Source organism: Argiope bruennichi, chromosome 9 (assembly GCF_947563725.1).
Source record: "Argiope bruennichi chromosome 9, qqArgBrue1.1, whole genome shotgun sequence".
Taxonomy (NCBI): domain Eukaryota; kingdom Metazoa; phylum Arthropoda; class Arachnida; order Araneae; family Araneidae; genus Argiope; species Argiope bruennichi.
The window spans coordinates 120336583-120353511 of record NC_079159.1 but is presented as its reverse complement, the minus strand read 5'-3'; the positions used below and the strand labels follow the sequence as shown (position 1 = coordinate 120353511).

General features: G+C 29.6%; 1 protein-coding gene across 1 annotated transcript in view; it reads right to left on the bottom strand.

The window, feature by feature from the left end:
* LOC129984411 (endothelin-converting enzyme 2-like) overlaps window positions 1-16929 on the bottom strand; it is a 70727-nt gene that overhangs the window by 47425 nt on the left and 6373 nt on the right. The window contains exons 3-10 of the mRNA XM_056094288.1: window positions 13749-13823; window positions 11132-11293; window positions 9620-9703; window positions 7307-7512; window positions 5218-5403; window positions 3898-4008; window positions 2881-3017; window positions 1437-1674 (exon numbers count right to left, since the gene is read on the bottom strand). Coding sequence (XP_055950263.1) covers window positions 1437-1674; window positions 2881-3017; window positions 3898-4008; window positions 5218-5403; window positions 7307-7512; window positions 9620-9703; window positions 11132-11293; window positions 13749-13823 — 1199 coding nt within the window. The remainder of the gene's footprint in view (window positions 1-1436; window positions 1675-2880; window positions 3018-3897; window positions 4009-5217; window positions 5404-7306; window positions 7513-9619; window positions 9704-11131; window positions 11294-13748; window positions 13824-16929) is intronic.

Below are 16929 nucleotides of genomic sequence, written 5' to 3'. Positions count from 1 at the left end.
CAAAATGGAAGTTTAACTGCCGCAATTACTATGACCTATATGTTTTAAATAAACAGATCCTGAAATACTTTTTAAATTAGAGGGCATAAGAAAATAAGAATATTGATGATTAAATTAAAATTACGATTTTAATATTATATTAGTGTAGTCTGTAAATAGTAATTTTTAGTAGCAAAAGTATTCGGGTCTAAAAAGTGATTCATAATAGCTTAAAGAATAACAATCGTCATGTTAAGAAATTCTCAAAATGACCGGTAAACTAAGTTACTCATATATAAAAAATATATTTTATAACAAAAATACAGAAGTGACAATGCATTTAACAACTTATATGGAGAAAACTCAATCGTGTAACTTACATTTCTATTGACGTTTTATGGTTAGAAATGATTCAAATTTATGAATGAAATTTATTAATGAAGGAAAAGTGGATCTACGTTAAACAGTCGATTTTTTTGCAAAAATGTTCCTTGTTAATTTTTTAATTTAATATTCTTAATGTTGACAAGTTTAATAGAAAAAACAGTTTAAATTTTATTTTTACTTTTTTGGGAAGTCGCTCTGATTTTTATATTTACATTTATATACACGTTTAAATGCTATTTCACATCTGTAAATGCTGCTTTCTTAATTTGTAATTTTTGATTGAATTTTCTTCAGAAAAACCTCATAAATTAAAATCTAATGCATATTTTTTTTTTTTTTTTTCAAATTTGTTGTATTAACTTCTCAATATATTCTGCAGTTCCTGAACTAAGAAATAAATAATCCATTTAGAAATACTTTATATAACGCTTCACAATGCAAAAAAAAGGTATGTTGTTCATCAGTTGTACCTTAACACCTAAAGAGTGGTCAGAAATACAACATATTTTTTCTTCAGAAATTAGGTAATGTATTTGTTAACCTATTTGCAAAATTTTAAATGAATCATTTCATGAACATCTCAACTAAAGGATTTTTGCTTTATACTTATGTTTAGACAAAAAAAGAAATTATTTTCCAATTTTTTAAAAACACTTTTGTGGTTTGATTGGTATATTTTGACCCACAGATGTTTTTTCAAGCTTTTTTATGCAAAAATTAAAAAATGGAACTATTTTGGAGAGGTTTTTAAAAAGTTAATACCGAACGTAGTCACATATCTTAATTTTCAGCCTTAAACTTATAGTTAAGTATTATGAGTAATATGAGATCAGAAAATAAATGTTTCGTTTAAATGACTCCAGGTGACGCCACTCGCATGGAATCAATATTTAATTAAATTATTCGATTAATTAATAATTAAATTCTAGAAGTATTAGAATTCTGCAGTTTCATCGAGAACAAACAAATATACGTAATTTCAAAAGCAAATCAATATGCAAATAAAAATCCACCATCTTTAATGCGAAATAAATAAAAGAGCATATACATTGTTTGAGTTTGCCCCCTACCTTTTGCTCTACTTCATATGGGTACCCATTTTTGGCGTAGTAGGCTGCGATGGCGTTTCCGAACCATGAGCCAACCAGGCTGACGCACCCCTTCCACCTGGAGGTGTAAGTCTTGAGTTTCGAGTGCTTTAGCTCTGGCGTCAGCAGTGTGTAGTCCTGGAATATCTGGCGGAAGGGCATACTCATAAAGGACATGTAACTCAACACGAACTTCCACGACATGTAGTTCGCCAGTGTTCTGCGGAAAAACACTGCCGGGTAAATATTCAATGGATCGAAGGTGAGCATGAAAATGAAATAATTTGTATGCAATAAAAATACAAAATGCATGACTGCATTCCTTAAAACCGCAATTAATAGATGCAATGGTGTCCCAGTTCGAAGAAATGATGAGATATTAACTCGTCTCAGTATTTAACGTACACGTTTCACACATAAACACTTACTTTTTGGTGAAACCGCACCCTGCTCAGTTGTATACATTTTATAAAAGTGTCCAGTGTTTAATTGTCAACATCGATCACTTTCTAACTCCGCAGTTTTATCTCTACAATGTAGTGGGAAAAAATCCTCATGCTAACGTCTTTTTCAGCAGTCGATTAGCTTTATAAGTTGTGTATGATTATTTGTTTTGTACAATATTTCTCTTACTTTTAAATTCTTAAACTATTTTTATCAAAATAAGTAGGTTGTAAATTAGAATTTTTAGTCATACTTTTATGTTACCATACGCCCATGTATTTACTTATGTTTGATGCAACATGGCCTAGTTTGGCTCTTCTGTAATTAAAATCCAACTCATAATAACAAACAATTATTGTTGAATTGTGGTTTGTAAACGCTGTTAAAGCATATAGAATGTTTCAATAATAACTTAAAAAGTGAGCTTCAAATGTAGAAGAGACTGTCTTCATTTTTAGAGTTGCATTCTCATTGATTGATGTTGTTAAGATGGCACTATCAATTGCTAATTAAATTTTGTAGCATTTAAAAAAATAGTATTAAGGATTTATGGAGAAAAATTAATTTTAGGTGATTTAAAAAATGATATTGAGGATGAAAACACTTAATCTCAGTTGGGAATTAGCAACGCCTATGCCTTTTATGACCATGGGAAAAGTAAAGCCATTTAGACAAAAAATAATTGATACAAATAACTTCAAAGGCTTTCTAACTCATTCATACATTTATTCAATGAATGAAATTTTGATCTCCTCCTATTTTTATTATTATTTGCACTATTTTCTAAAATCAATCTTTTTCCAAATGAGACTTGAACATAGCTCAAGAAAGAAAGAAAGTAATTTCCCATTAATATGGAATAGAAACTAAGTTGTTCGCGATATTTTGCTGGAAATATGATAACAAAATAAATAAAAAATCTGAAAGTGCGAACATCCCAGAAAGGATTCGGCAGCAATTTTTCCTAAAAGGAAAATATTACCTAGGTGGCGTGTTTGACAGTAGCGTGCCTAGCTGCCTGAAATAGTCTTTGCAGTGCACCAAGACATAGAGACTGGATGAGTCCAGAGGAAGACCCAGATTCCGAAACACGTATGACATCAGACGGCTCCATTTGATCTAGATAGGAAATGGCATGGATTTTTGCATCCGATTTAATAAAAAGTGCTTTTATATGAAAAGTGCTGAAAATATTTTAAGATTATAAAAGTATTTCGCATATCAAAACCATTTGCTTTTAAATATTTTTATTTGTCTGTATAAATTAAACATTTTTAGTAGAATTAATTCGAATAAACTACCTTTTATTTTAAAGGTATATGGTTTTTATACACCATATGCAAATGATATAAGTAATTAAATATCAACCCTTTACATTCAGAAAAAATCATAACATTTCCTAAGTCGATCTTTTTTTCCGGAAAATTTATACCTTACAAATTTCGAAGGGTTTTTTCCCTAAATTAGTGAGGTCGAGTAGAGAAAGAAAGAGAGAGAGAGAGAGAGAGAGGGAGAGGTGTAAACTCATAGTGCAGTGCTTGAGATGTGATAGCCGAACGCAAAAGGTGGTTTTGGACTTCTCCAAATTTATATGATTTTTTTTTATTTATTTTACATCAATATTTATATTTCTTTTTGTGTCAATACTATTTGTTCATAAGCTTAACATATAAATTAAATGATGATTAAATTATTATTTTATATTTTTTTATTTTCCCATTCCTACAATTTTGTAAGCTTCATTATTTTTAATGTGGTTTATTTATTTGCATACTGATGTAATATGACGTAAAAGTTTTTACAGCTACAGATTATATATCTTTTTTCAATCAATCAGTTAATTAGGAGAAGAGAAAAAGATTAGAAACGATTTATTGAATATTTGAATATTAATTCATAGGGCCGGGATTCACCACATGGTGTCCTTTTTAAAAACCGATATTTCTAAATTTCTGCTTTCAAAAAAATCTAATACAGAAATGGGAAAAAAAATCCTTACTTGAGGTATATGATATTCTAAGTCGTCTACCGTTATATTGTAGAGTCTGCTATCATCTTGTGTAGTGTCGTTACTTTCTTTATTTGATTTAACCAAACACTGCTGCGAAACCTGGAATATAATAAGATTAATTTAAGAAAAAATAAATTGTTTTATTTTTTCTTAATAAAAAATAGTTTTATTTCAACAATAATTCTTATTATGAAAGAAAAATATCACTATATTTTAAAAAGATAGTGACAAAATGCATTAATTCACATAAACTGTTACATATTTTGTCAAATCATACCGCCTTGGAACATTTCTTTAACCAAAATTATTCTTCAAGTTGTTTATTAAACTCCAATAAATACTACATTACTCAATATGAACCTTTGAAATAATCCGATTGCCGAACTGTATAAAATTTCGAAAAAACAATATCCAAATCCAAAATTCAATTTGATTTAATTAAGTTCTCTTTTTAAAACTTTTGTTATTATTTTACAGTTGTAATCACTAATTCAGCGAAATTATGTCGACAATCGAATTTGAATGGAATATTTTCTGGTACCGTAATTCAAAGAGTCGTTAGAAACATATGAGTTAAGGGTTAATAGAGGGTTTCTTTTTTTTAATAAGACGACAATTCTAAGTCATTACTTAATTCTTTGACTGCCATTGCATTTTGGCAAAAGTGTTTCATTAATGGTATAAATTTCTAGACTGAAAAATGAAAGTATAGAGTTACTAAATTTTGTAATTCGTAACTTTAAAAATTTTTCACCTTATTCTGGAAATGAAAAATATTTTACTTCAAATTTAAAAAAAAATCTTATAACACAGATAATTAGCAGTGAAAAAAGTCACAACTAATTATCTGACAAAGTGGAGTTTGAATTTTCTTTTCTCACTTTCATATCATGGTATGAAAGTGGGGAGAGAAAAATGGACGCTTCTGGACAAGCCGTAAGGCCTATCAGCTCGGAAAATTTTGTTTTGTTCAATTTAAATTTTAAAAGATCAAATCACAAATATTGGGAAATATCTAACAAAAATATTTAAAGTTAACTTAGCTTTGAAAATAAATCATATCAAAAAAAGTAATAACTAATTTTATGGCATTCTGAAACCAGGGATTATTTTTCTTCTGACCTTGTATTGGCAATTATATGACAAAAAAAAATCTGATAGTAAGCATCTTTGGTACAGAATACAGGTTTCGGTACAAATTGTAGATTAAGATACAAAATATTCGTTGAAAAAAAGCGGAAAACATCTAGAAGTATTAACAGTGAATAATAAATGAAAAGAAGAAAGTTATCAATTTGCCAGACTCACGTTCGTAATCATGGAAAACTGCAACTCGAAACCAATGATGTCGAAGGAATCCGCCTGCACTCGCACTTCCGGCACCCCCAGCAACCGAAGCGTTTCAATGAGCAGCTTGTGATAGGCTTCGAAAATACGCTCCCTGTCAGCACCAGCCACCTCCTTGGCTCCCAAGGGGGAAGACGCGGGATAGATCTAGTGATTAAAACAACCAGCGGTGTAGCTTCATGGAAAATCAAAGGCTGATTTGATTTTTGTACAGAATGAGACAAACTCTAAGTGCAGGTCATGCATATAGAAATAAGTAAATTGAACATGACTCCCCAAATTCTAAAGGAGAGGCTTGTTACAAGAGTTTTTTGGTAGTGGATTAAGTAAAAGAAAACCAGATAAAATGCACAGGTTTAATAGAAGACAAATTTACAGCTACCAAACAAAACAGATGTATGATTAATAAACTCGGATGTATATCACTTTGTAAGGTAAACTGAGGTCTCTGAACACTTAAGCACTAGAAAGGTTTATTGTTTATAGTATATCTTACTTACCATTACATATGCCATACTGCAGAAAATATTGTAATGTTATTATTCAGTTGCACTGTTGTAAATTTATATTCCATTAAATCTATGTTGTACATATTGTTTGGTGTACTTGTTTAATCCACTTACAATCAAGTCCTTGAAACGGTCTTACTTTTTTTATATTTGGACCTCCATATTCTGTTTTAAAAATGGCTTACTTCTGTAGTCTAACCTACTCTTAAAAGATATCTCATGATTTTTGAAATACAGTATTTGTAAAACCGAAGGTAAAATTGAATAATTATAATTCGCCTATATCATCACACAGAAGATAGTTTTATTTTTGCAGTTGTTGCTCCTCTTGGTCATACTTATTGAAATAAGGATTTATCTAGAAAAAGTGAAATGCATTCTCAGTTGTTTGAGAAACTGTATCTTTGACGAGAGAACATAACTTTAACTGAAAATGTTTTCAATGGTAAAAAAAAATTCTGTTACGCTGATGTTGTTGGAAATAAATCTCCCGATTGAAGTAAAGAATTCATATTATTTCTGCTCAGTGTCAGGACTTCACCATTTGTTTAAAGTTTGGAAAAGGTATCAAGAACGATTTTTTAGTCAGTATTATGTGACATCTTATTCAGTGTTTTGTAATGAAATGTCGTAATTAAAAAAAGTGTACTGCATTTAAATAACTATTCTGATTACTGCATAATATATCTCTTATCTATCTCAATGCAAAGTTCTTTATTTAACAAAGCGCTTTATATCATGGAGGATGAGAAACTAATTTCAAAGTCTGTGATGAGTGATTTGTTATCATTATAAATATTTTTTTTATTTTACAATATTATTTACGCCCTTTAAAGTTACGCACTATTTTGATGTATGACAGCAATTGAAACAGACAACATAATTTTTAACCCATGTTCACCAAGCTTTAATACAGCATCAACATGAGAAATCTTGATTTGCGAGATTTTGTGTTCAATATATATACGATGGTGAATATATAACTTAGCTTACATTTCATCAGTGTTATATAATCTATTTTTCCCAAAATTTTTCTGCATAAATATTTGTATAGGTTAAGCTGTATCAGTTCTCACATTTTAATATGGATTATATAATTTTTGTATGTCGTCATAATATGACATATATCACTGGTCGCTCCGTTGCATCAAAATCTCTATACGTGCTTTTTTACTCATCGTATCTTAACATGTAATCTTCCAAAACAACATTACTTCTATACTACAAGGCGAATGTATGATCAAATGAATTTAAATTTAAGTTGCAAGATTACGGTAGGATGGAACCTGGAAAATAACTTTTGAAATAGGTGTTTTAATTCCTCCCCTCCCCCCATCCAGATAATTAGAAGGTAATGTGAGTCATCTTTTCCGGCCGACCTTATATTTGCTCATTGAACAATTTATTCCACATTAGGTAATTAAGTAGGAGAGAACAGTAAAACTATCTGACAGATGGTTCAAGCAGAAACAGATAAGTTCTACAGCGAAAAAAATCCTAAAGATTAAGATCTGCGCTTCCCTTAAAGAAAATGTTCTTACATTGAGAATGTATTCTGAGGTGAAAGAAGGGGCGTCGGCGTACATGTGGAAGAAGACAGGCGTGTGATGGACGAAAAGCATGGCCAAGCGCCACTCCAGATTCATGTCGCCGGAAGACCAGTCGGCATCCAATACTGGCCAGTGCCCTACTCCCCGCTCGGACAGAAAGAGACGAAGCACCTGGACAGAATCATCCTCCAGGGTATCTGCAACAAAAAGTCACATACAATTTGACAGAGCTGTTTAAGTTTAGAGGCAATTCTAATACTGAAATCAATTTATTATCTCTACAATTTTAGATTGATAAACGTGAATGTTAATGATTTCTTCACTTCTAACCTTCATTTGTCTTGCGAATTCATTAGAAATTTCATTGTGTTTTGGATAGTAATTATTTATTTGAACCTCTCGCAACAGCTTTCCAGCAATGTCCAAATAGTCAAACTCGAGAATTTTTCCTGAATTCGTGTAAGTGTCAATGCTCACGAAATATTCAGCCACTCTTACGGTGTCATAACTTGTATTTAATTGTTGAATGTGACATTGACGGAAATAATTAAGGAACTAAGCAATCAAAAAGTGCATGCGCCGCATCATCTTATGGTAGGATGAGCTACTCCTTGACATAAAAGATCACATTCTGGCGCTTTAATCTTCAAAATTACCTGATTTCCTTTATGCTGGTTATATAAAATTATTTATTCGTCATAATATCCGAACCAATTAAAATGTTTATAATGTTAGTATTTTGGTCAATCAACGAGTAATTGCCGCAGAACGTAAACTTTCGTTCGCTGTGCTGAAAAGGCCATGATAACACGCAGCGCAATGAATCAGAAAAGTAGGAGAATTACAAAGGTAATCAAACTGCTTGCACTCAAATAAATCCACGTTGGCATCTTGAAAACGAAATAGAACAGTTAAAATTAAATAACAAATATCATATCTGAGACAATACTAAAGGTTATAAAAACAAAATCGGCATCTGGCTGTTAAAACTTCCTCTCAGCTTAAAAATGCATAAAAACCAACACTTGTAAAATCTTTTATATCTAACCAACCACATCCATCTAAACAAATGAAACAATTTGATCTCATTCTGACCAGCGAAGTGGCATTTTTATATCTGTAACTCAGCAAACAGAGAACAGCAAAGGTAATGATACAGTTAAAAATTATATTTGGGACATTCTCGCCTCTTCAAGTATCGAATTCAGCTTCAATATAGATCGATAGTGCTCCGATTTTGATGTTACAATATCTAATAATATTATCGATTCTACTATTGCACACTCTAACCCTGAACTCATACCAATGGACAATCTCTCAACTCGTGATACTGATGATGAAATTGCATCATCTGTTATTGATGATGCAATGTACTATGATTCTAACGAAACAATTGTAGAGAATTCTCCCGTTTTAAAAACCAACGAGTGAGTATTTTTCAGAATATTCCTGACAGTTCTGAAAAAGGGTCAATCGTTAAGACTAAACAGACACTAAAACAGAGAAACAAAAAAAAACTTAAAGGACTTCAAAAATAACTCTTTAATTGGATTAATTTCAAAACATTTTATAATGCATCGCTTATTCTGTCATTGTTTTTACTTTTGAGGATAATTCATAACGTTGACTTTTTTTAACCTTTGAGGGATTTTATCGTTCTATTTTACCTTTTATGTAACTGTATTTTAAAAATTCATTCTAGTTTGTAGTTAATGAGGTTGTTAATTAACCTCCATATGTTTGTCACCGTATGGCCAAATTTTACTTTTTACGCCAGGAAACCCCAACCAACTGTTATTACCAGCGATTTGTAATTCACCATCAGCGAACTCAGGTTCAAGGTACAAAATATATTCTTAAAAATAAAAATGAAGTGATTTTTCGCTGTATCACAAGCTAAATTGCCAGAAAAAGCATAATATTTTAAATACTTTTTTCAAAAATTAGAGAAAAATTATCTTAAAATGATATTGTTACAACCCTATTTCCAAAAGTTACTTGAAATTTGAGAAATACTAACCTTATTTTTACGACTATTTCTATCACCCTATTTTTATTTTTAACCTTTTTTTAAATATATTTTACTCAATCATGATATGCTTATAACAAAAAGTCTGTTATAAGGCACTTACCACAGCGATTATGAAAAGTCGCTGTAAGGAATTTTACTGTATTGCATAAATTAATATCAAATATATATCATTTCCTATATATTATACTCATGCTTTTTGGGATATTAAAATATATATTAGCATTGCTATAATTTATTAATGTCCTAAATTTCCTATATTTTGCATTACTTACCACTGTTCATACAAGTTTCGTAGAGCATCTTGGCTTTGATGAGCGAACCTCCAGTGCGATACAAAGTTGGAGACTCCAAGGCTCCTGTTCAAAATTTCAAACCATTTTTTAAGTTAGTTTCAGATGAATTTTCATTTTTCTAATGACGCTATTTTTTGGCTTATGATTGCTAAAAATTGATATGCTTAAAATTCTACCTTAAAATGGCCTCAAAAAATGCAGTTGTTTTGTTGATAGAGATTTCAAAAATTACAATTTAAAAAGCTGATTTAGCAATATTTTTAAAATTAAACAATTTATTCAAAAATAAATATATCCGAAGTGATTAATTTAAAAAATTAAAACATTGATATCAAACAAGAATAAGGTCTGAGAAATGATCGTGTTTAATATGAAACATTGCGGCATTCAGCGAAAAAATATTTAAATTTAAATATTAAATTATAATTAATTATTAAAAGTTAATATTTAAAGGCTGCATAAAGAAATAAAATTTACAATATAATAAAATTTTACAACAAATAAATGGATTTTTAAATTATATCACCCTTTTTCTTCTTAAAAAATCTTCGTACAGCAATAAAAATCATTATCCATGAAAAATTTCTTTTCCAAGTGATCATTTAAGCCTGCTTAACAAGTGCGAGCAGAGAGCGTTTGACATATGAAAGACAAACAAAATTCAAATGGAATTGTCATAGTCTATACTGATAGGTTAAATTATGCAGAAACAATCAGCTAAAAAATTTACATTTGAAATGAGGTAGTCCTAATTTTTCAAATTTTCAGAAACGATTAAAAATACAAATTTCTGAGTTTATATGCATAAATATTTACTTTCTCCTTTAGGAAATATAGAGAAAGTATTGTAAGCGGCAAAAAATTTGAACTTGATTTTGATGAATTTCTGGTTTTTATATCCGAGTTCCAAAAGCACATTTTTTGAAACTTTATGCCTGTTTATGACAAAGATAACTCAAAAACGCTGACTAGACGGATGAAATCTGGTTTATGGACGTTACACCCAAATTCTATCAAATGTTGAACAAAATCTATTCCGAGGAATTTTGACTGTTCGGATTTTCTAATATTACTTAAAGCGATAATTGCAAAACAAAGTGAGTTAGGCGGATAAAATTCAGTACCATATTTAATATCTAAAGTGTAAACACCTATCAAATTCTGAGTCAGAACCAATAAAGGATTGAAAGTCTGTATTTTCGGAAATATGTAAACATGGTTAATATGTAAACCTGGTTTGCATACTCTCTTTTTCATCACCAAAATGCAAAGTACAAAAAAGATGCATGTTGTTTATGAGAAAGTCGCGGAGAGAAAATTCATGTTGTTTTACCCTATAAAAAAGTAGCACTTTTATCGTATTTTGGTACTTCTAATTTGTTATCAGAATCTTACTTTTTTTTTTAATTTTGAGAATGGATTTTGAAAAAACTTTTGGTAGAGAATGGAGCGAAATGCGTATCAACTACTAAAATCAGAACGTACACTTACGGAATATGATCATAAGTACTTCATCCTCCATGTTCTGTATAACGGACATAACATCCACGTTTTCCGGCAGTATCGTCCGTCGGATGTAGTTGCCACATGCGAACTGGTAAAAGTCTTTGCAGGGATGCACTGTCTGGTCCAGCTTGTCCAAAATAGCACCGGCTGCAAAATTATACAAAACATGCCCTTAATTTATTTAATGCATTTTAGAATTTTAATAAGGATGATATGACAGTAGGTACAAATAGTGCAGCCTGGATTTTTTACCTTATTTCCATCCGTACTTAGCTTTTTCTTTATAAAAATATTTTGTTCAAATTTATTCAATCTTTTAAACATTAGAATTTTAAAATTTATTTCTGGCATCTAACTTAAGCTGTTCGATAAACCATTCTCCCCCACCTTCCCCCATCTTTTGTTAAAAATTGAAATCCGATTTACAAAAGGTTAAAAAATTTATTTATTTCAAATCGTGTGGAAAAATACAAAACTAAAGACTCATTATTTTCATTTGGTGTATTGTACTCACTAATGAAATAGACCAGTGGTAATTTGTATGATTGAAATCATGCTCAAAGAGAACTTTGAGATTTTCTCAAAATATGCCGCCGTTCCTTTCCAAACTGATTTGACCGGTTTTTTATCAGTTAAACAGTAATGATCGCATGCATCATCCACTGATTTGTCTTTTCCTATGCAATACAAATAACATTAAAAAGAAAATTCGTACTTGAGAATAAACGTGTCGGAGAAACAAGAGAATGAAATCGAACATGGCTACCTAATGACCCCTTTTCAATTAAGAGAAAGGGGAATTTGGACATCCACATGTTAAAAATATGCATGATTTATTAACAATAAGAAATTTAATATTTCCTTAATTTGGGAGGAAATACAAATATAGCTGCGGAAGTTAAACATGAGATGAAACTTTTATCCTTGTTTAAATATTCAGATAAAAGATGAAACTTTGTTAAAATTAACAACTTTTCAACTGTCAAATCAACAGCTTAAAACATTGTAAACTGCATTCGGATATCTCCCTTCGAGCAGTGTTCTATATGATGCATCATTTTAACACTTTTTTTATTTCGATTGTCAAAAAATTGTGAACGGTTTTGAAAAATCTAAGATTTTTTTTTTTTTGGAAAAATTGAATTAATATAATAAAATTCTTTAATACTCGAAGCAATCAAACCACTCTTATAACTAGTGAAAAATTATACATCTATATACTTCAAATTCAAATAGTTGAATTTGCTTAAGTAACACTTAACACCACACCACACCTGCGTTTCTAGAGCTCATGTGGTCCCTTTTCTGTTTGGTATAGATGTAGGTGGACTTTATTAAAAAAAAAAGTATTGCACAGCAATCAATTTGAAAGTAAACAATTGACAAAATACGAATACATATAACATAACAAGAAATTATAAAAACTAGAAGGAAAAATATCCTGGAATACAATAAAACTGGATGCATGAACACGATAATGTACAGTATGAGTGAAAAATAAAGCAATTATAAAAATTAATTACTTGAGGGAGCTTAAGAATATATTATGAATAGAATGCGGTGTATTAAATGATGTCCTAAATAGGATTAAAACATTGATAGGATTAATCTGATTGGAACAGTTCTCCATGATTAATTAGGAATCTATGACTCTTATGACTCTTTTTTTTTTTTTTTTGGAAAGATGAGTTATTAAAGATTTTTTTGCACCAAAGACTTTCTAGCGAAGAATTTCCGGAGGTGCCCTGAAAGAGTAAAAGGACAGGATGTCGCAAAATACATGGGAAGTATGTCAGAATCAGATGCATGAAAGTTCGAAAATGTGATACCTGTCCAAGTGTCACTCTTTTCATTCGATAAAGGCTCAAAATATGACAATTGCCTTTGAATATTCTTTATTTAGCTTCAAAATAATGCGCTCATCTGATCAATAAATCAGTCACTCCGTCTGTTGTGACTTTTTCTTGGGGGAAAGAAGAAGATAAAATTGCGTTTCCTACCCCGACGGAATTTTTGCCAAATCAAAACTGGATCTACTCCCAGAAGGTTGTAAGGACTAATATTCTGCTCTGAAGTTTGACTTAAAATTCGTCATAATTATTTTTTCTGCATATTTTGTAACGTGATTGTTTATACGTGTATTAATAAATAATGGAAAAAAGTGACATTTGAATCATTTTTGATAATTCATACTAGTACTCGACATTTCTTAAGGTATTGATGAAATAAAGCAATTAATTGTATTACAAACATGATCTGTCTTAATAATTCAATGCACAATAACATGTAACCAAAATATGTTATTAACTAAGCAATATTAAAGAAAAATCTGAGGAAAGATCCGCAGATGATAGCAAGGACAGAATACCTTCCGTTGATTCGAGGAGAGGATTTCTAGGACATTTCCGAATATACTTCAAACTTTTTATTTAAGATACATTGGTTTAAAGCAAATCACTATATTTAAAAATTAGGGTTTATTTACATATTTGTAATTTGATAAAAAGTTGTGCATTTCATTTATTTTTAATTATGGAACGGGAAACACGAACATATATGTATACGAAATGCAGTGATTTGAAATGATTTCACAATTAATTACCTGCTTTAAGACAGGATTCTTTTGTGCAAACCGCATGTTCCACAGGTTTGGGTCGTTCTCCGTCTTTTTCTTGCTCTGAAGGAAAACAAGATTTACTTAAATCAATATTTCATCATCAGAAATTGTTTAAATCATATTGAATTGGTGATAAATCTACCTTTCTTGAAGCAACCGAAAAATTCATTATAACAACAATACATTTACAAACTTTCGTCATTAAAATAATAAGATATATTTAAATGTCTGCCAAAGGAATCCAGAACAAAGACGTTCTTAACTCCAACTGTTAAATATTTTTTCCAATAAGCTCATAAATACATTTACGCTGATCCGGAAGAATCTATATCAGGAGTTCATACTAATAACATCGATTGTCAACTTCCTCCACGACAAACACAAATTGAACTGCTGTTACTTGAAAATCTTTCGTGAAGACAATCTGTCTCCGTATCTTAAGAAAAATTGACTTCAATTTCATTCGCTTTTTTTCATGAGTTCTATCAAAAGTTACTATATATGTGGCATGAAGACAAGGGAGGGGTGGGGGGGAGTTCTGGATACCAATAGTGCCAGTTTTAGGGACTCCGTAAAAAACGCATTTTTATGAGCAATTTACATTTCTTTCAACTGAAAACCACAATTTCGTAGCAGCCGTCCAATTATAGTATTAATTGTTTAGTTAAGATTTTTAATTGGAAGCACCTAATTCAATTAAAATCTGAATCAAACTGTTATGCTAAATAAGAAGGTTCAAAATTTAATCTTGCCAAGAAAAACTCAATTCATTAAAAACATTTTAATCTGTCTCTCTCTGTGTGTGTGGGTGGGGAGAGGTCTACAGATCAGGCCATTTGATTTGCATAACTACCAAATCCAGCTTCTATATTTACTTTTGAGGATGGAAATATGTTCCTCCAAACGATTTTGTTTTTGAAATTGCGAAATTTTTTAAGCAAATTTTGACGTTTCCCTATCATAACTTCCACCTCAAAAATGATTTTGTCAAAAAGAAAAATATCTTTTCAATGATGTCACTTTAATAATCGTGCAGATTTTTCTTGAATTTTGGTATTTTTAAAAAATATTCTTTTGCTAAATGTTTTACTTTGTTATACATTTCTGCAAAGAAATTCAAATAATTTTCATTGTTTGTTGAAAGGAAAGATTCTATTTAATTGCTTGCAAGACAAATAAAAAAGGAAATTACAATATCGTGAAATTTAGAAAATAGATTAACAGTACATTTACGTTTTTGATTATGTTATGATGCCCTGGTACTGACTCCATTAGAAAGTTTTATATATACTTTGAACAGAACATATGTAATTCAATTAAAAGAAGTGCTTTAATCTCTAGCAGCTTGATGGAGTCATATCTAAACGATTTAACTAAAATTAAACATAATCAATATACCCGGCGAACCAACTGGTCTCCAAGGACTACTAGTGATTTCAAAAAAATGGAACTGTTATTGCTCAGATGTTCAAGTCAAAGTAACGTAGTGAGTGGTATTAAAGTATATAGTTATTTGCATAAGCGTATTTTCAATTTAACTACTGATTATTATGAAGAAAATATACGAATGAAAAGATATGAGCAATTAAATTTTCATGGTTTTGAAAAAGCTTTTTCGTGCTTTGGAAAATAAAAATCTTAGCATATACTCAAGACTCTTAAAATTATAACATTAAATTTTTATTTGTATTGTTAAAATATGTAATCGGAGTTTCCATCTGTAGTAATTGTTGACAAATGAATTTCTGGTAATTTATAAAAACAAAATTATAGCTATAAACTAATTCATTTTTTTGTTATTAATAAAGTAATTATTAGTTTTAAAAGAACAAGATTCTAAAGTTTAACCCAAATGCTGATTGAGGAGTTTGCAAAATGCTGATTCAATTATTTTTAATGAAGTATTGCTTGTATTGATCAAAAAAATACTTTCATATTTTTGTGGTAGAGATATGATCATATATCTCCTAATTCTTTTTGTATCACGTAGGAAAATAAAAAAAATGATTAATCAACAAAACAACCCTTATTTGTTCCAGTAAAAATCATTTAAATAATAAAAAATATTTATTTTTTTTTTAATTTTTGCTGAAAAATAATTGCAAATTGCAGCATATTATAATATTAAATATATTAGAAGCATTGCTTCAGTAAAAAGAAATTGACTAATTTTAATGCTCATTTTTAATTTTTTTATTTTTATTGTGATTCATAATTATAAGCTGAAAAATTTTTCTTCTATGTCAATATTTTAACTGCCCTATTTCTAATTGAAAGCCTCATTAACAAATAATTCCATTTTATTATTTACCAACTTTCTTAATATACAATTAAATAATAAGCAATGTTATTTAAAAGTATTAATAGAAGCCGCAATTTTTTTTTATATAATATGAATTTTTTTAGTTAATGCACAAAATCACTCTTTTTTGAAAACTGAAAATAATTTCTCTAATAGCATGTTGTAAGTTTAAAATAAATCTTTTCTTAATGAGCAAAATACTTTTTTATTTCCAAGGTTCTTTACTGTTCATCTTCCAATTGTACTTAATTCTTTAAAATAGCAATATTTTGAAACTTTTTTTTTATTTATTCAAATTATCATGTTATTTTTTGATAAATAAAGAAAATATTCTTACCAATTAAATTTTTAATCATTTAAAAACAAAAATTTAAAATCTGTCTTTTTTTTAAATGTGGCCACCAAATCCTAAAATATTTTAAACTTCAAAATGATGTTTATTTAGTTACACAAATGCATCATACATAATGTGTTTTATTGCATTTGAAATTTTAAAATTATTAAAAAATAGCTAGCAATGTTATTTGCATCTAATTATGTCTACACGAGTGTTAACTTCATATTCGTACACTTCCTGCTTCTGATGTTTATACTTCCTTCTATAAAAAGTGATCCATACGGTGAAGTAAATGTTTTTATTACATAGATAATAATTAAAAGTAACCCTATCAAGATGGTGCCTGCATTAAATTTCCATAAATCAATGATGCCTTTTAAAACCCACAACAAATCAAAGCACATTTAAATTTGATTTTGAAACCCCAAATAAGTCTTGTAACAACATCGATAGCCTTACAGAATTTAATAATTTGAATAAAGTACATTTGGTAATATTTAGAGAAGGAAAGGTTTTCCATATTCTAT